General features: G+C 29.5%; 1 protein-coding gene across 1 annotated transcript; it reads left to right on the forward strand.

The window, feature by feature from the left end:
• Positions 1-1344: 1344 nt before the first annotated feature.
• Positions 1345-11708, forward strand: LOC111920141 (11-beta-hydroxysteroid dehydrogenase A). Its single transcript, XM_023915715.3, has 6 exons — positions 1345-1638; positions 1728-1920; positions 8877-8962; positions 10053-10184; positions 10270-10398; positions 11278-11708. The coding sequence occupies exons 1-6, from the start codon at positions 1456-1458 to the stop codon at positions 11506-11508; spliced, it is 954 nt and encodes a 317-aa protein (XP_023771483.1). The 5' UTR covers positions 1345-1455; the 3' UTR covers positions 11509-11708.
• The last annotated feature ends 3430 nt before the right edge of the window (positions 11709-15138 follow it).

The following is a 15138-nucleotide window of genomic DNA, read 5'->3' on the forward strand; positions in this document are numbered from 1 at the left end:
TTTATTAGGGTAGAACTAGGTTATAACTCGTGGAAACCACGGTTGATATAATTATAATTATTATATTGATAAGAAATATTAAACGTTGAAAAAGTGTAGCATATTTAAGATTGTAAGAGAACCTGAATTATTTAGAAAACTAAATAAACATAATGTTTTTTCTACAGTAAGATATAATTATATAATTATTATATAGATAAGAAAAATATTAAACGTTAAAAAAGTGTAGCATATTTAAAATTGTAAGAGAACCTGAATTGTTTAGAAAACTAAATAAACATAATGCTTTGTCTGCAATTTAGTTTCCATGTTTCTGTAAATTCACTTAAGTCATTAATTCATAGATATGCACAAAGTAGCAAAATAGGCCATAAAAACGTGTGACGGTAATTGTATAAATTATGCAAGATAGTCATTAATTCATTGATTTTTTAATTTATTTAAATAAACACACCCTCAACCTTACCCTTTCACCTTACTTTACCTATCCCACCATTTTTTTTTTCTCTATTTAAGTAATAGTTTTTTTTAGGTAAAACAGGGACCAAACGCGTAACAAAAACAAATAATAGGGATCAAACGCGTAATAAAAACAAACAATAGGGACCTTCCGAGTAAAAAAAATAAGTTAGGGACCAAACGTGTAAATTACCCTAAACCATAGGGACCATTTGTGTAATTTACTCTATTAAAATGTTAATTTTGTTAAAAACAATATTCGAAAGTACATTGCAGTCATTGCTATATAAGTCATACAATTTAATAAAATGGATTTAATTGTCATTTATTTTTTTTTTAAAATCATTTTTTACAAAATAAAGAAATGTAAATTTGAAAGTATATTGGTATAAGAATTACAATTCTATGTAAATAAAAAAATTAAAAGAAAATTAATTACTATATATCTTTCAAACTATTATGAATTATAGCACTGTACTTTCAAAGTACATTGCTGTATATGTAATTTTTTAAAGGAACAAACTTTAGGTCAATAATATACAAGGATGAAATGTTAAATATAATTTTTTAGAAGTAAAATTATATTTACATGCCCGATTTTGTTTCTCAACTGAAATCTCTTGCTGAAATCTCCAAAAAAAGTAGCTTAAATTACACTTCGCTAAAAACAAAAACAATAGAACATTAACAAATAGTTAAAAAAATGTACATTAAAAAATAGTAATAATAAATAAGTTGTAGAATATACCTTTTCCCTAGTATATATGTAACTTACCCACGGTTAAATTTTCCAATCAATGGTTCGGCAGCTTATATATTAAGAGGCTAACAAGGTCTTGGTCTACTATCTTTTGGTACGTAATTTGCTTGTCAACATATCTTTAACTTAGAAAAATTCTCCCGCCAATCATATATGTATGTATTCATTTTTCCAGTTATAATCTAGAAACTACGACCAGCTTTCAGTTTACTAGTGGCCCTGAATTGAAGAGATCGATGGATCTGTTTCACATATTCCTAAACATTGTTTCTGTTATTATATCAATCATCTCTTTCATCTTCATCTTGCCTGTACTTTCATTGCTCCGCATCTTGAAGTTTTGCACCCGATCTGTATACCAAGAAAACCTCACCGGAAAAGTTGTGCTTATTACAGGAGCTTCTTCTGGTATCGGCGAGGTAACCTATACAAATGCATATGACTTTTTTCCTTTCAAATTACATCCGTAATTAATATATGAATTGATGATGGGTTTACACTATTGAAGCATTTGGCGTATGAGTATGCAAAACATGGATCGAGTTTAGCGTTGGTTGCGAGAAGAGGAGAACTGCTAGAGGTGGTTGCCAGAAAAGCTAAGGAGCTGGGAGCGGCGGAGGCAATCGTTATCAAGGCCGATGTTTCGAAGCGTCAGGATTGCGAGAGATTTGTCAATGAAACGATTAACCGTTTCGGTAAATGTAAGTTTCGCCATCAATTCCTTTCGCATTGATGCTGTAACTAGGATTCTGTTGCACTCATGTCTCATATGGTAGCTATGGCATCCAAAAGTCATTTGAAGAAAATTTATTAGCCGACCTTTTTTAGAAGAGCTTTTATTTTATTTTATTTTTTTTTATCTAACTAATCTATTATCACAGAAAAATACATTTCATAGGTTCTAAGTATTTTCATACATCGATTATATTTTATCTAAATAATCTAAATTAACGATAGATTTACAACACCCCAAAACATATATTTTATATGTTTTATGATTGATTTTTTGTTAGGTAATTTCGAACTCCATTTAGAGCAATACGACCATGTGGAAATATTTAGGGATTGGAACTACTATCCAAAATTAATTATATAATCATTTGGAATTTAAACATTTAAAATGAATTTGTTTATATTTCAATTTCATAAGTCAAGATCCGATAAAAATCTAAAAATTGGTGAGCAAAGTGTCAAATGGAATTTTTTGACGCGATGAGCCTTTTGAATCATAATAATATTATATATAATATTTAAATATCATAAACATTTTGAATTATAATACTTTTTAATTACATCATTTTTAAACAAAATTATCTTTTTCTCATATAGACTCTAGTTCATAACATGATGTATAATTTCACTTTGGAATATAATATTTTGGATCAGATAATATGTCAATCAAACCAAGTTTTGCCTCATTCCAAGTTTTGAATCTTAGTATTTTTTTAATAATATAATTTTGAAATCATAAAGAGTATGATTACAGATGATAATATTCTTAAATTAAAATATGTTTTATCATAACAAATTAGTAATCATAAAAACATGGAAGCATAACATTTTTGCATTATAAATATACAAAATTTAACAAATGAGACTTTTGGTTTTAAATATATTCAAAAAAAAAATCCTTATGTAACTTTTTTTTTCTGCATGAATGGTCATTTTGGATAAAACTTCGCACACAAATGGTTGTTAGTCACTTATTTCTAACAACTGTTAGAGAGACGGACGTTAAGTCCCAATAAGGACCATTTGTAAAGTATTGTGAAACTTCATATAAGGATCATTTATGAAATTTTCTTAAACTTCGTATAAGGACCATTTGTGAATTTTTTTTATAAAAAAAAATCTACTAAACTATATATTAATTATCATTAATCAAATAAAAAAGCAAAAAAACTAAAATATTGAAAATGTAATATTTATATATAAAAAATTGAACTCACTAATTTTAATCAACATACAAATATATTTTATGTAATATATAAATAATTTTTATTATCTAACCTTTATCTAAAATACTTAAACTATAATTCATAATTAAATATTTTTTTTCTATTTATTTTATCTAGATGTATTTTAAGTATAAATATCATTTTATCTACTGTTAGTTTTTAAATGATATAATTGTAATATAATCTGAGAGATTTACCTTTATTTTTGTTATAAAAATATACTTATTTTTACAAATAAATATGATAAGTTATTACAAAATATGTTATTATAAAAATAATAATATGTTGCCACTTTGTTTTAAAATAATAATTGTGTATTATTGAGTTAAATGTAAAGTATGTTTCGGCTTTGGTTTAATAATACGAGTTTGTTTGTTGTCTTCCATTAAAAGTAAAACTTTGACAATGAATTGTAATTGACTTTAAAAATATTAACTGAAACAGAACAAATTAAATTAAAGACAAAATTACAAAAATGGTCCCTGTAGTTTCCAAAACTTGCATAGATAGCCTTTTTTACTATTCTGTCATTAGAAACTGAATCTGTAAGGGCATTTTCATCTTTTTAAATATAAAGGGACTGAATTCGTGATATTCAGTCCCTCCTAATTTTTTTTGATGCAATGGCCCCTGTGGTTTGCAAAACTTGCATAGATAGCCCTTTTTACTATTCTGCCATTAGGAACTGAATCTGTAAGGGCATTTTCGTCTTTTCAAGTATAAAGGGACTGAATTCGTGATATTTACTAAACCACAAGGACCATTTTTGAATTTTTTTTGAAAAAAACAATTAAATTGATAGGGAGAGAGCTCATGACCTTCACCCCTTAAATTAAGGGAGCCTTAATCAATTGAGTTGAATGCTCTCTTGGTTTATTATTTCCTAAAACTAATTTATATATTATCAAAATCGTTAAAACATAAACAATAAATAAATTATAAAAAAAACATTTTTTTACATAATTTTTTTTAAATAAAACAAAATGTATTTTAGTCGTACTATAAAAAAATAGTTTTTTACAAACAAATTGTATGTATTATTGTGTATTTATTTTACGTAAAATATATATTTTTTGTCTTTAAAAAATACGTTTTTGTAAAAAATGTTTTTTTATGTTTTTGAAATAGTAATAATAATTAACACTACTCATGACATAAAAAATATATAAACTCTTTTGGGTCGCTAGTTCTAACCGTTTTTTCGGTTATATGTATTAAAAACAAATTAATAACGATTATGTTATGTGTCTAAACAATTTATACGGTTTTTTTTTATGTCAAGAGTAGTGTTAATAATTGTTACTTCAAAAAGATATATCACTATGTCTTTCCATCTTCATTTTAACCATACGATTTAGAACTTGCGATTAAGATGAAATACGTATTTAAAAAAACATAAAAAATGTATAAATTGTTTAGATACATATAACCGGATACGTATATATCTTATCTAAAATACGTATTGTTCCAAATTGTATTTAAAAAAACATAAAAAACCGTATAAATTGTTTAGATACATATAACCGAATACATACATATATATATTATTTAAAATACTTATGGTTCTAAATCGTATTTAAAAAACATTAAAAAAAACCATATAAATTGTTTAGATACATAACAAATCTATTCGGTTAAAATACATATAACTGAATATATATATATATATATATATATATATATATATATATATATATATATATATATATATCTTATTTAAGATACGTATGGTTTTTTATATGTATTTAAAAAAACATAAAAAACATATTGGTTATATATCTTATTTAAAATTTGTATTTCATTTTAATCACAAGTTCTAAATCGTATGGTTAAAATGAAGATAGAAAGACACAATGATATATCTTTTTTAAATAACAATAATTAACACTACTCTTGACATAAAATAACCGTATAAATTGTTTAGATACATAACAAAATCATTGTTAATTTGTTTTTAATACATATAACCGAAAAAACGGTTTTAGAACTAGCGACCCAAAAGAATTTATACATTTTTTTATGTCATGAGTAGTGTAAATTATTACTATTTCAAAGACATAAAAAAAACATTTTTTACAAAAAACGTATTTTTTATATGAAAACGTATTTTTTAAAGACAAAAAATATATATTTTACATAAAATAATTACATAAAAATACATACAATTTGTTTGAAACGACCCAAAAATACGGCCCGAAAATTTCATTTTTAATATAACCATAATCATAAAACGGAGTATTTCATAATAAAACCATGCGTTGCAAATCTCAAAACCATACTAAAATACGAATGAGAAAAACGGTGTCATGACTGTATCAAAACATATATAAGATAATTGATCAACTCCCAGGATAAAAAAAAAACTGTGGCTGTGGTGTGTGCGATGTCATCATCCCGAGCCCTTCCCTCTGCTTGCGGAAGTACCTGAAACCAAAACTGAAACTGTAAGCACGAAGCTTAGTGAGCTCCCCCAAACTATTACATACCACACAAACATATAAAGCACATACTGGGCATTGCCCACTGCATCGGACCGAAGTCCGGCTAACCGGGCCTTGCCCCCTACATCGGACCGAAGTCCGAAGCTGACTGGAACATCGGACCGAAGTCCGAAGCTGACTGGGATCTTCGTCCCCTACATCGAACCGAGTCTGAAGCTGACTAGGACATCGGACCGAAGTCCGAAGCTGACTGGGACCTACGTCCCCTACATCGGACCGGAGTCCGAAGCTGACTGGACCTCTGTCCCCTACATCGGACCGAAGTCCGAAGCTGACTGAACATAGCATAAACATATCAACTGGCAAAAACACATATCCTGTCTGAACCACGAAGGCATCAAACATACTAACTACTACATCGGATCGAGGTCCGAAGCTGACTGCTAGCTAAACGGGTCGGCATTGTGGCCTTAGACCCGTTACTACTGGAAGGAAACTCACCTCGTGAACTGGCTGCTGTGTGAATGGCTCTGGAAGCTAACTGTTGCTGCTCCGGTATCTCCCCGGCTACAAGGCCATAAACACACTCAATCAAATACTAACACTGCACTGGGGTAAAATGACTCTTTTACCCTTGGTCAAAGTCAACTCTCCCGGTCAAAGTCAACCCACAGTTGACCTGACTCGCCGAGTTGGGCCACCAACTCGCCGAGTCTCTAATCTCATTTCACAACCCCACTCGTGGCTACTCGTCGAGTATGGCATCGACTCGACGAGTACTCTCTCTATCCAAAAACTCAGACAATCTTCATCCGACTCGCCGAGTCATATGAACAACTCGACAAGTTGTTCTTGAGCTTAAGAAGATTGCCTTGGACTCGCCGAGTTGTATGAACAACTCGCCGAGTCCCTCCATTACTGAGTCTGCTCTCCGACTCACTGAATCCACTCTACTACTCACAGGCTTCCACTCGTCATCACTCAAAAGGGGAAAAACGGGGACCCGCGACTCGACTCGCCGAGTCGTTCTTCCGACTCGCCGAGTCGCTTGCATGCAGCAACTCAAAACTCGATTCTGCTTGAATCCAGTGTATAAAACTAATAGATCTGGACTCCCTTAACTCGATTAGCACGTAAAGATTCTATCTTTACGTGCCCATATGCATCCATGAAGCTAAAATGGCTCAAAAAGCATAATAAAGGCTAGATCTAGGGTTTTCATGCAAGATAAACTTCAAAAAGGCAATAGATCTGGGCTCTACAACTCCTAAATGAACAGATCTAAGGATATCTCGACATAATAGGGCATCCATACAATCATAAGGCTTGAGAGAAGCATCAAACTAGATCTAGAAGAGTTCTAATGGAGGTTAAAAGCATAAAACAGGAGGGAATCCGAAGAATACCTCAAAGAACTCTGATTTGCCCTTGGATCTTTGCTCTACACCTCTTCTCCTTGCTCCTTTCTTCTTCTCCTTCTTCAAGCCTTCAAAATTTAACACAAGAGCACTTAGATCACTCAAGGATGGATTAGGGTTTTCTCACAGCTTTCTGAGGGTGAAGGAGGCGAGATTGGGGGCTATAAGGTGGATTAAATAGTGAGCAACCCGGGGATTTAGGGTTTCTCCCAGGCAGGCAGACTCGCCGAGTCCCGAATATGGACTTGCCGAGTCGCCGACTAACACGTGCCCGAAATCCCGTCCCTACTCGGCGAGTCAGGCTATGAACTCGTCGAGTCCCTCTTGCAAACTTCTAACTAAATACTATGGAATCATCATACCGGGGACGGGTCGTTACATTGTTTGTAGAAAACTATTTTTTTTATAGTACGACTAAAATACATTTTGTTTTATTTAAAAAAAATTATGTAAAAAAATGTTTTTTATAATTTATTTATTGTTTATGTTTTAACGATTTTGTTAATATATAAATTAGTTTTAAGAAAGAATAAACCAAGAGAGCATTCAGCTCAATTGGTTAAGGCTTTAGTAATTTTGTCTAAATTAAATAAAGTTTGGTTTGGTTAAAAGTTAAATTTGAATAACATATGATTAAATTGAATTTTATTTTTTTATATTTCAATTAATATTTATAAAGTCAATATAATTTATTGATTGTCTGGATTTTACTTTTAATTAACGACGACAACATACGTGTATTATGAAACCAAAGTGGAAATACACTTACGAAATTTTGCATGTTGATTAAAATTAGGTAAAGTTTATATAACAAAATGTATTCATAAATTAAATAAAATATATTTGCAAGTTGATTAAAATTAATAACTTCTATTTTTTATTTATATAATATTTTTAGTTTTTTTTTTTTTTTGTCTTTTTGTTTGATTTATGATGATTGATACAAAGTGTAAGAGACTTATTTTCAGAAAAAAATCATATAAGGTCTTTATGCGAAATTTCAAAAAATTTCACAAATAGTCTTATTAGGACCTATCGTATCTCTCTAACTGACGTTAGTGATAAGGACAATTTGCATGCAAAATTTTCTCCAAAAAAATCATTCATGCAAAAAATGTTAAGATATGTTTTGGAGAAAAAATTCAAAACCAAATGACCATTTGTTAAATGTTATCTTAATTATAAATATTTTGAATCATTTTATTTTTTAACATTATATTTTTCACAAAATTACAATCTTGTAAAATAAATTTTTGATATTTAAACAATCTTATTTTTGAAATTTTCTTTTGAAAAGTTAATAAAATAAAAATTACAAGAAATCTTTTGAAGATTTTTGATTTGGAGAACAAAATTTTGCATCTATTAGTAAAATGAAAAGTCACTGAAATAGTAAAATGAAAAACTACTTAACTTTTCTTTGAAATTGAAGAAAAAACAATTTATCTTATATTTTATAAAACTAATATGTCATTAGATTAAAGTGTGATCCCTTAAGAAAACTTGTTTTAAAAAAAATGCATTCTCACTGATATAGTAAAGAGAAGATCACTTGAATTTTAACAACATATTGAGACAAAATCTTTTGGGGATTTTACAAAAATAAACATCTAAAAAAATAAATTTTAATGATTCACTTATTTTGTAAAAGTAAAATAAATAGTTATAATAAAATTTACATATCCACTAGAAGCATAAGAATAACCTATTATAAATTATAAGGTTGTATTTGTTGACTTTTGCTCATTCATTTTTTATGTCATAAACATATCATTGTATTTGTAGAAGCATAAGAATGAACTGTGATCATTATAATTACATAAAACTCTATTTTCAACAGTGGATTGTCTTATAAACAATGCTGGGATCATAATACCTGGTCTTTTTGAAGACCAACGATGCATCACTGATTATGCTTCAATCATGGTACTTGTCATCTATACTATAACTGTTTATTTCATGGTGTTTTATTAGAAGTCTCATCAACCTCTATATAGTTATTCGAGTCTCACTTTTTTAAAGACACTTTTAGAAAAAAAATATATATATATATATATATATATATATATATATATATATATATATATATATATATATATATATATATATATATATATATATATATATATATATATATATATATATCATCGAACATAACCTAATTTGACATCAAAGCTGGATTTTTGTATCCCCGAGGTGCTCAACACATACTTCATCATGCGTGCTAGAGTATGATATTGTTTTCGACCCAATTTCATATATATATATATATATATATATATATATATATATATATATATATATATATATATATATATATATATATATATATATATATATATCAAATTAGAACACCTAAAAGGTTGAGAACGTAAGAACAAGTATATTCAATTGTGATTCTATGTATTCATTTGTGAATAAATGATAAATTTTTACGCACAATCAACATGAATATGCTTTTTCTCTTCAATTGAAATTAAAGACGTAAAAATTTATCATTTCTCCACAAATAAATAATGGAATCACACATGAATATACTTTATTCTCGCGTTCTCAACATTTTTAATGTTCTCATTTGATCTTACTCCTATATATATATATATATATATATATATATATATATATATATATATATATATATATATATATATATATATATATATATATATATATATATATATATATATATAGTCTTTGGGTGTTCATGTTGCTATATATTTAGTCTTTGATTTAAGTTCCACATGTAAGATATGTAGGGTAATTGACTTTCATTCCAAAAAATAGGAAAACTACAGAGGAAAATAGGAAAACTACAAAATATATATATATATATATATATATATATATATATATATATATATATATATATATATATATATATATATATATATATATATATATATATATATATAAAAAGTCAATTACTCTACATATCTTACATGCGGAACTTAAATCAAAGACTAAATATATAACAACATGAACACCCAAAGACTATACATTTTCTATTATTTCTTAGGACGTAAACTTTTGGGGATCAGTTAATGCCACACAATTTGCACTTCCACATCTTAGAAAGAGAAAAGGGAGAATAGTTGTGATCGGGTCTACGGGTGGATGGTTTAATGTGCCAACAATGAGTGTGTATAATGTAAGTGCAAAGCTCAAGATTTCTTTTAATAAAGTGTATTTTTTTAGTATTTTATTTATCTTCTTATGAAAATGGATTTTTTTAGGCAAGTAAGGTAGCACAACAAAGCTTCTTTGAAACACTACGAGTTGAGCTTGCTCCGGACATCGGGATAACAATGGTAACTCTCGGGACAGTCACTACACCGTTAGCTAATGATGATTTCTTAAATGAGGTAAATAATATGTGTCTATCAATGTGTTAATCATCATATGATTTGATCATTCCATGGTCCATTTTTACATTTATTAAATAGATCAAATTTTAACCAACAATACAACTAAAATAGATAATAAGAGAGTGTTAGGATATGCGTTGAAACTATGACATCAAGTTAATTACAAGTTTATACGTAATTGGGTAAGAATATGTAATAAGGAAATTTGATTTTAGATGTCGCAATAATAATTATGAAAATGCACATACAAACACTCATGAACTTCAATTATTTTTACTAATGTTTCGGGAAATTTGATTATGATTTTTGGTAGTCCGATACAGTAAAAAAACAATAAATCAATAAGATGCAATGTTTTAAAAATCGATTTTTTAGTTGAACCGATATGATGACCGGTTTCCGGTTCGACCGCCGGGTTAAACTTTATTTAGTAAGACCACGTCAATCACCTTACACCAACAGTTACCAAAATTTTAAGTGGGGTATCATTAAATAGCCATTTTACATGACTATTTAATCAATAAAATTATTTTCTAACCTCCAGGTTTCGTAAAATAGTTTACGTTTTCTTTATTTTGATTTTGCAAAATCGGGTTAGAGTTTAGTGAGAAAGTTATATTAATGCAATGTAGTTATTTTATAATATTTCCCATTAATGTTCATTTAGCGATACTCTCCCTCTCATTTTCGTCATTTTTTCTATTATCCCATCAAATGGCCATTATGAATGTTGTTATCTTTCTTAAATTAAAAAGTTGACTTTTTACCAAATGGCATTTTAACTACCTAATTATCTAATTTTATTTTTTAAGCCCTACTAAACATTTTGAAAATACACGTCCAAATGTCACTAAACATGATATTATTTATTGGCAGGCAAATATACAATGGGTGCCAATATACCCAGTTGGAGATTGTGCCAAGGCAATCGTGAACAGTGTGAGACGTGGAGATGAATACTTGACTGAGCCTCCATGGATGCGATCAGTCTTTTTGTGGGTAATGTTTTTTCCGGAGATATGGCACGCAGCCCGCCGCCTCTTGTTGGTGAATCGTCAGAAGGCTTCATCACAAATGTGGAAATCATGCAATAATGGTTCACTTTAAACCCTGGATCATATACATGATTTTATATACTCATCAAGTATATGGTATGAAAACCATTAAATAAATAAAAGAGCATCCAAATTAAACATCTCATTAATTAGTAATATTTTCGTTTCAAAACATTTTAAAAACCATATATGGATATGTGCATGTATGGAGATAATATATTGCTCATGATAAATTAAGGTAAATTTTGTACTTATGATTGTGTTTTTAATGATTGCAACGTGTATTTACACAAATATCGCAGATTTCTTAGGCCCCACAATTTAGAAAGGTGCTCAAACCCTGTTTGAAATTCAATATTGAGGATTAAGTGATGCAGAGTTTATCAAACAACAAAAAATCTTTAAAAACAAAGGATCTTGGTTGTAACATGTCGCATACAGACGTCTGGTCAAAATTGTTTTGAAGGATGGTTTCAACCAAACCCTTTCCATACGAATACTTACTGTTTATGTTATCTTTTTATTCAGACTATTTTTTATTACTTATTTTGTTCCGACGATTTTTGTTTTTCTTTTTTTTTCATTCAAAATATCAATGTGTTATTTTATATTTTTTATTATATTGTTTTTTTCAAAACTAATTATATTATTTTCTTAGAATTATTTAATCAATCGGGCCTCTAACCCTCACCCAACGTTAGTCTCACCCTCGTCACAAGGAAAATTAGAATTATTTGTATTTTTGTGTTTCTGTTATTTTTTACTTTTTAATAATTTTATTAGATATTATTATTATTAAATTAAACAATAGTATTAAAAATTATTTTTTTCAGAGCAAACTTAAATCGTGTTAACTTTTTATCTTTCTTTTTTTAGTTCGGATCATCATTGTTTTATAATTTACTGTAATTTTCATACCTATTATACACGGGAAAAAATAGACAAAACTATAAAAATGGTTCATGTGGTATGTATTTTTTTCAGAAAAACGTCCAAACCCTTAAAAAAATTATTGGTGGTCATTTTGAACATCTTTCGTTACGTATTTAGTCCTTCGAAAAATTGAAAAGACTAAATTGTCCTTCTGATATTCTTTTTATGTTTTTTCTATTTAATTTAAAGTTTTTTTAAATTCAAATATGCCCTCACCCCCCTCCCCTCACACGCACTTGCAAATCATACACTAAAAACATTTTAAGATTTGTAACTCAATAGCGTTGGGTTTTCAATCAGAACTCAATGAAAATCATTTATGGGTTTTTTTCTCAACCATAACTCAAGAATCGAACCCCTTTTCCAAATTTGTTCATGGTCACCTCTATATACTTTGAGCTTCCCCTTGATATGTTATAATACACCAAGAACAAGGTAAACACACAGAGGTTGATTGTTGATTGTTGATTGTTGATTGTTGAATTAAACTCACTAGATTATTCGGAGGTTTGTTGCATTCTCATCACTTCACAAACAACATTCCAAAGAGTATCTTATCTTTTGTACATCCTCCCATTCAGCATCTCCCTTGCTACATTTCCCTTTAAAATCTACAAATGCTCTGTAAACAAACCCATTTTCATCTCTAATTCTCAACTTAATCATAATCAAAATAAGAAGAAATCAAAGAAGACACAACTAATCTCTCAACACCTTCTCATAATCATCAGGCTATTCAGCAAGACTCTTCATAACCAACGTGTTAGATACATTAGAAGTATCATGCTCATCAAAGAGTAAAACAAGATGGTGTTTGCAATCTCCATCTCAGTTAAAAAAAATGTAATTTTCATCTGAAGATATAAGCAAATATGAAAGGAGATCTTGTGAAGACGATGTTTTTCGTTCTTCCAAACTCACTCCTCTTTGATAATCGTCATTAATTCTTTCCTTACCGAACGCAATCCTTCCCCGTTCCTAACTTGCTCTTAATCGACTTAAGCAGCAAAATGGCACCAAATTCAATCCTCCTTCTTTTCTAATCGATCGCATTCTTTCCCTCTTTTCCCGAATTCCAAATCAGATAAGTGTTGGTAGGTTTTTCTTTTTGGAAGGGAAGTGGCTTGATGGTAGTTGGAATAGTGGTGTGAGTAGTATGCAAAACATATAAATCCTATGTATGCATACAACCCTAAAAATTGATATATGTTTTCTCTAATTAAACATACAACTTGAACAACAAAATAGAAACCCTAGAACACTAGCATATTTTTCGAAAAACACAAATAGGGCTATAAAAATCATACATTGATTGCTATATAATAATAAAAATCCAAATCCTTGTGTTGTTGAAGCCTTGAGAGCAAACATCACAAATGTCACGCCTCTAATGGTTCACCCCCAACACTAACAAAGGAAGATGATTGAGAAAGAGGAGAGAGGAAGAATTTTTTGGCCTAACCCTATAAGGAATAGCATGACCGAAATTCTTATGGTTGAGGCTGTATATATAGTGTAGTCAGGAAACCCTAAATAAGCCCTAATCTAAGATTATCTTAAACCGGGTAATTATCCACTTTCATGTTAGAAGAAATTCGAATTTATGTGATGGAGAGGCTTTATAGATAGAAGAAATTTGAATTTATATGATGGAGAGGCTTTATAGATAGAAGATTAAGGGGCAATCTTAGGATTTAACCATATGTCCTTCCATTAGACTGAAGTTGTCCAAGCTTAAGGATCTGCAAAGGTAAGTTCTTAAATATGTTTTGTCCTTATATATGTTTGTCCTTTAAAATGTATGTCCTTATATATGTTTGTCCTTCATTATGTGTATGTGGACAGGTTTTGGAAAGTTATACCATTTGGTTATCAACAGTATGAAGTCAGACTTGGGTATGATGCATATGTTGTGGACCTTGGTAGCAGGACATGTGCCTGTAGAACTTGGCAATTAACAGGTTACCCTTGTGTGAATAGGTATGCTTGCATTGCAAACCTCAACAAGGATGTAGAGGAGTATGTGTCACCGTGGTTTACCACAACAATGTTCTTAAACTGTTATAGGTATACCATTAACCCACTCAATGGTATTGACATGTGGCCTCATGTAGACTACATCAAGTCATTGCCCCCCAAAAGGAGAAGGCTACCAAGAAGATCATCAACAAAAAGAAAAAAGGATCATATTGAGAGGGAAAACCAAGGAAAAAAGCATTCAGTCACAAAAAGAGGTAGTGTGATGAAATGCAGCATATGTAGGGAAAGTGGGCATAATAGAACCACATGTCCTCAAACCCCGATTAAGGAATCATCAAATCCAAGTTCAAAGAAAAAGAAACCCAAGAAAACTAGTATGTTTGATATATATATATATATATATATATGTATATATATATATATATCTCTTGTATAACAACATATTTAACTTAACTTTTTAAGTATTGCAAAAAAAGATAAAGTGAAGGTTGCATTGGCACATGAAGTTGATATAGAAAGTGGCGGTAAAGTTGAAATGGAACCTAATAGTGAAGTTGATGAAACAATAAGTATTAGATCGATAGATTCAGTAATAATAAAGTGAATCTAAACTATAACAACAATGATCAAATGTGTGTCGAATGCTTTATAATCAATGCCTTAGAAGAGTTCAACTAGAACTTTTCTGTAAAGACAATGTAGGGCAATATTGAACGATTAACCCTAGAACGATACATGCATGCACTATTTATAGTCTAACCCTAGCATC

Source organism: Lactuca sativa, chromosome 1 (assembly GCF_002870075.4).
Source record: "Lactuca sativa cultivar Salinas chromosome 1, Lsat_Salinas_v11, whole genome shotgun sequence".
Lineage (NCBI taxonomy): Eukaryota > Viridiplantae > Streptophyta > Magnoliopsida > Asterales > Asteraceae > Lactuca > Lactuca sativa.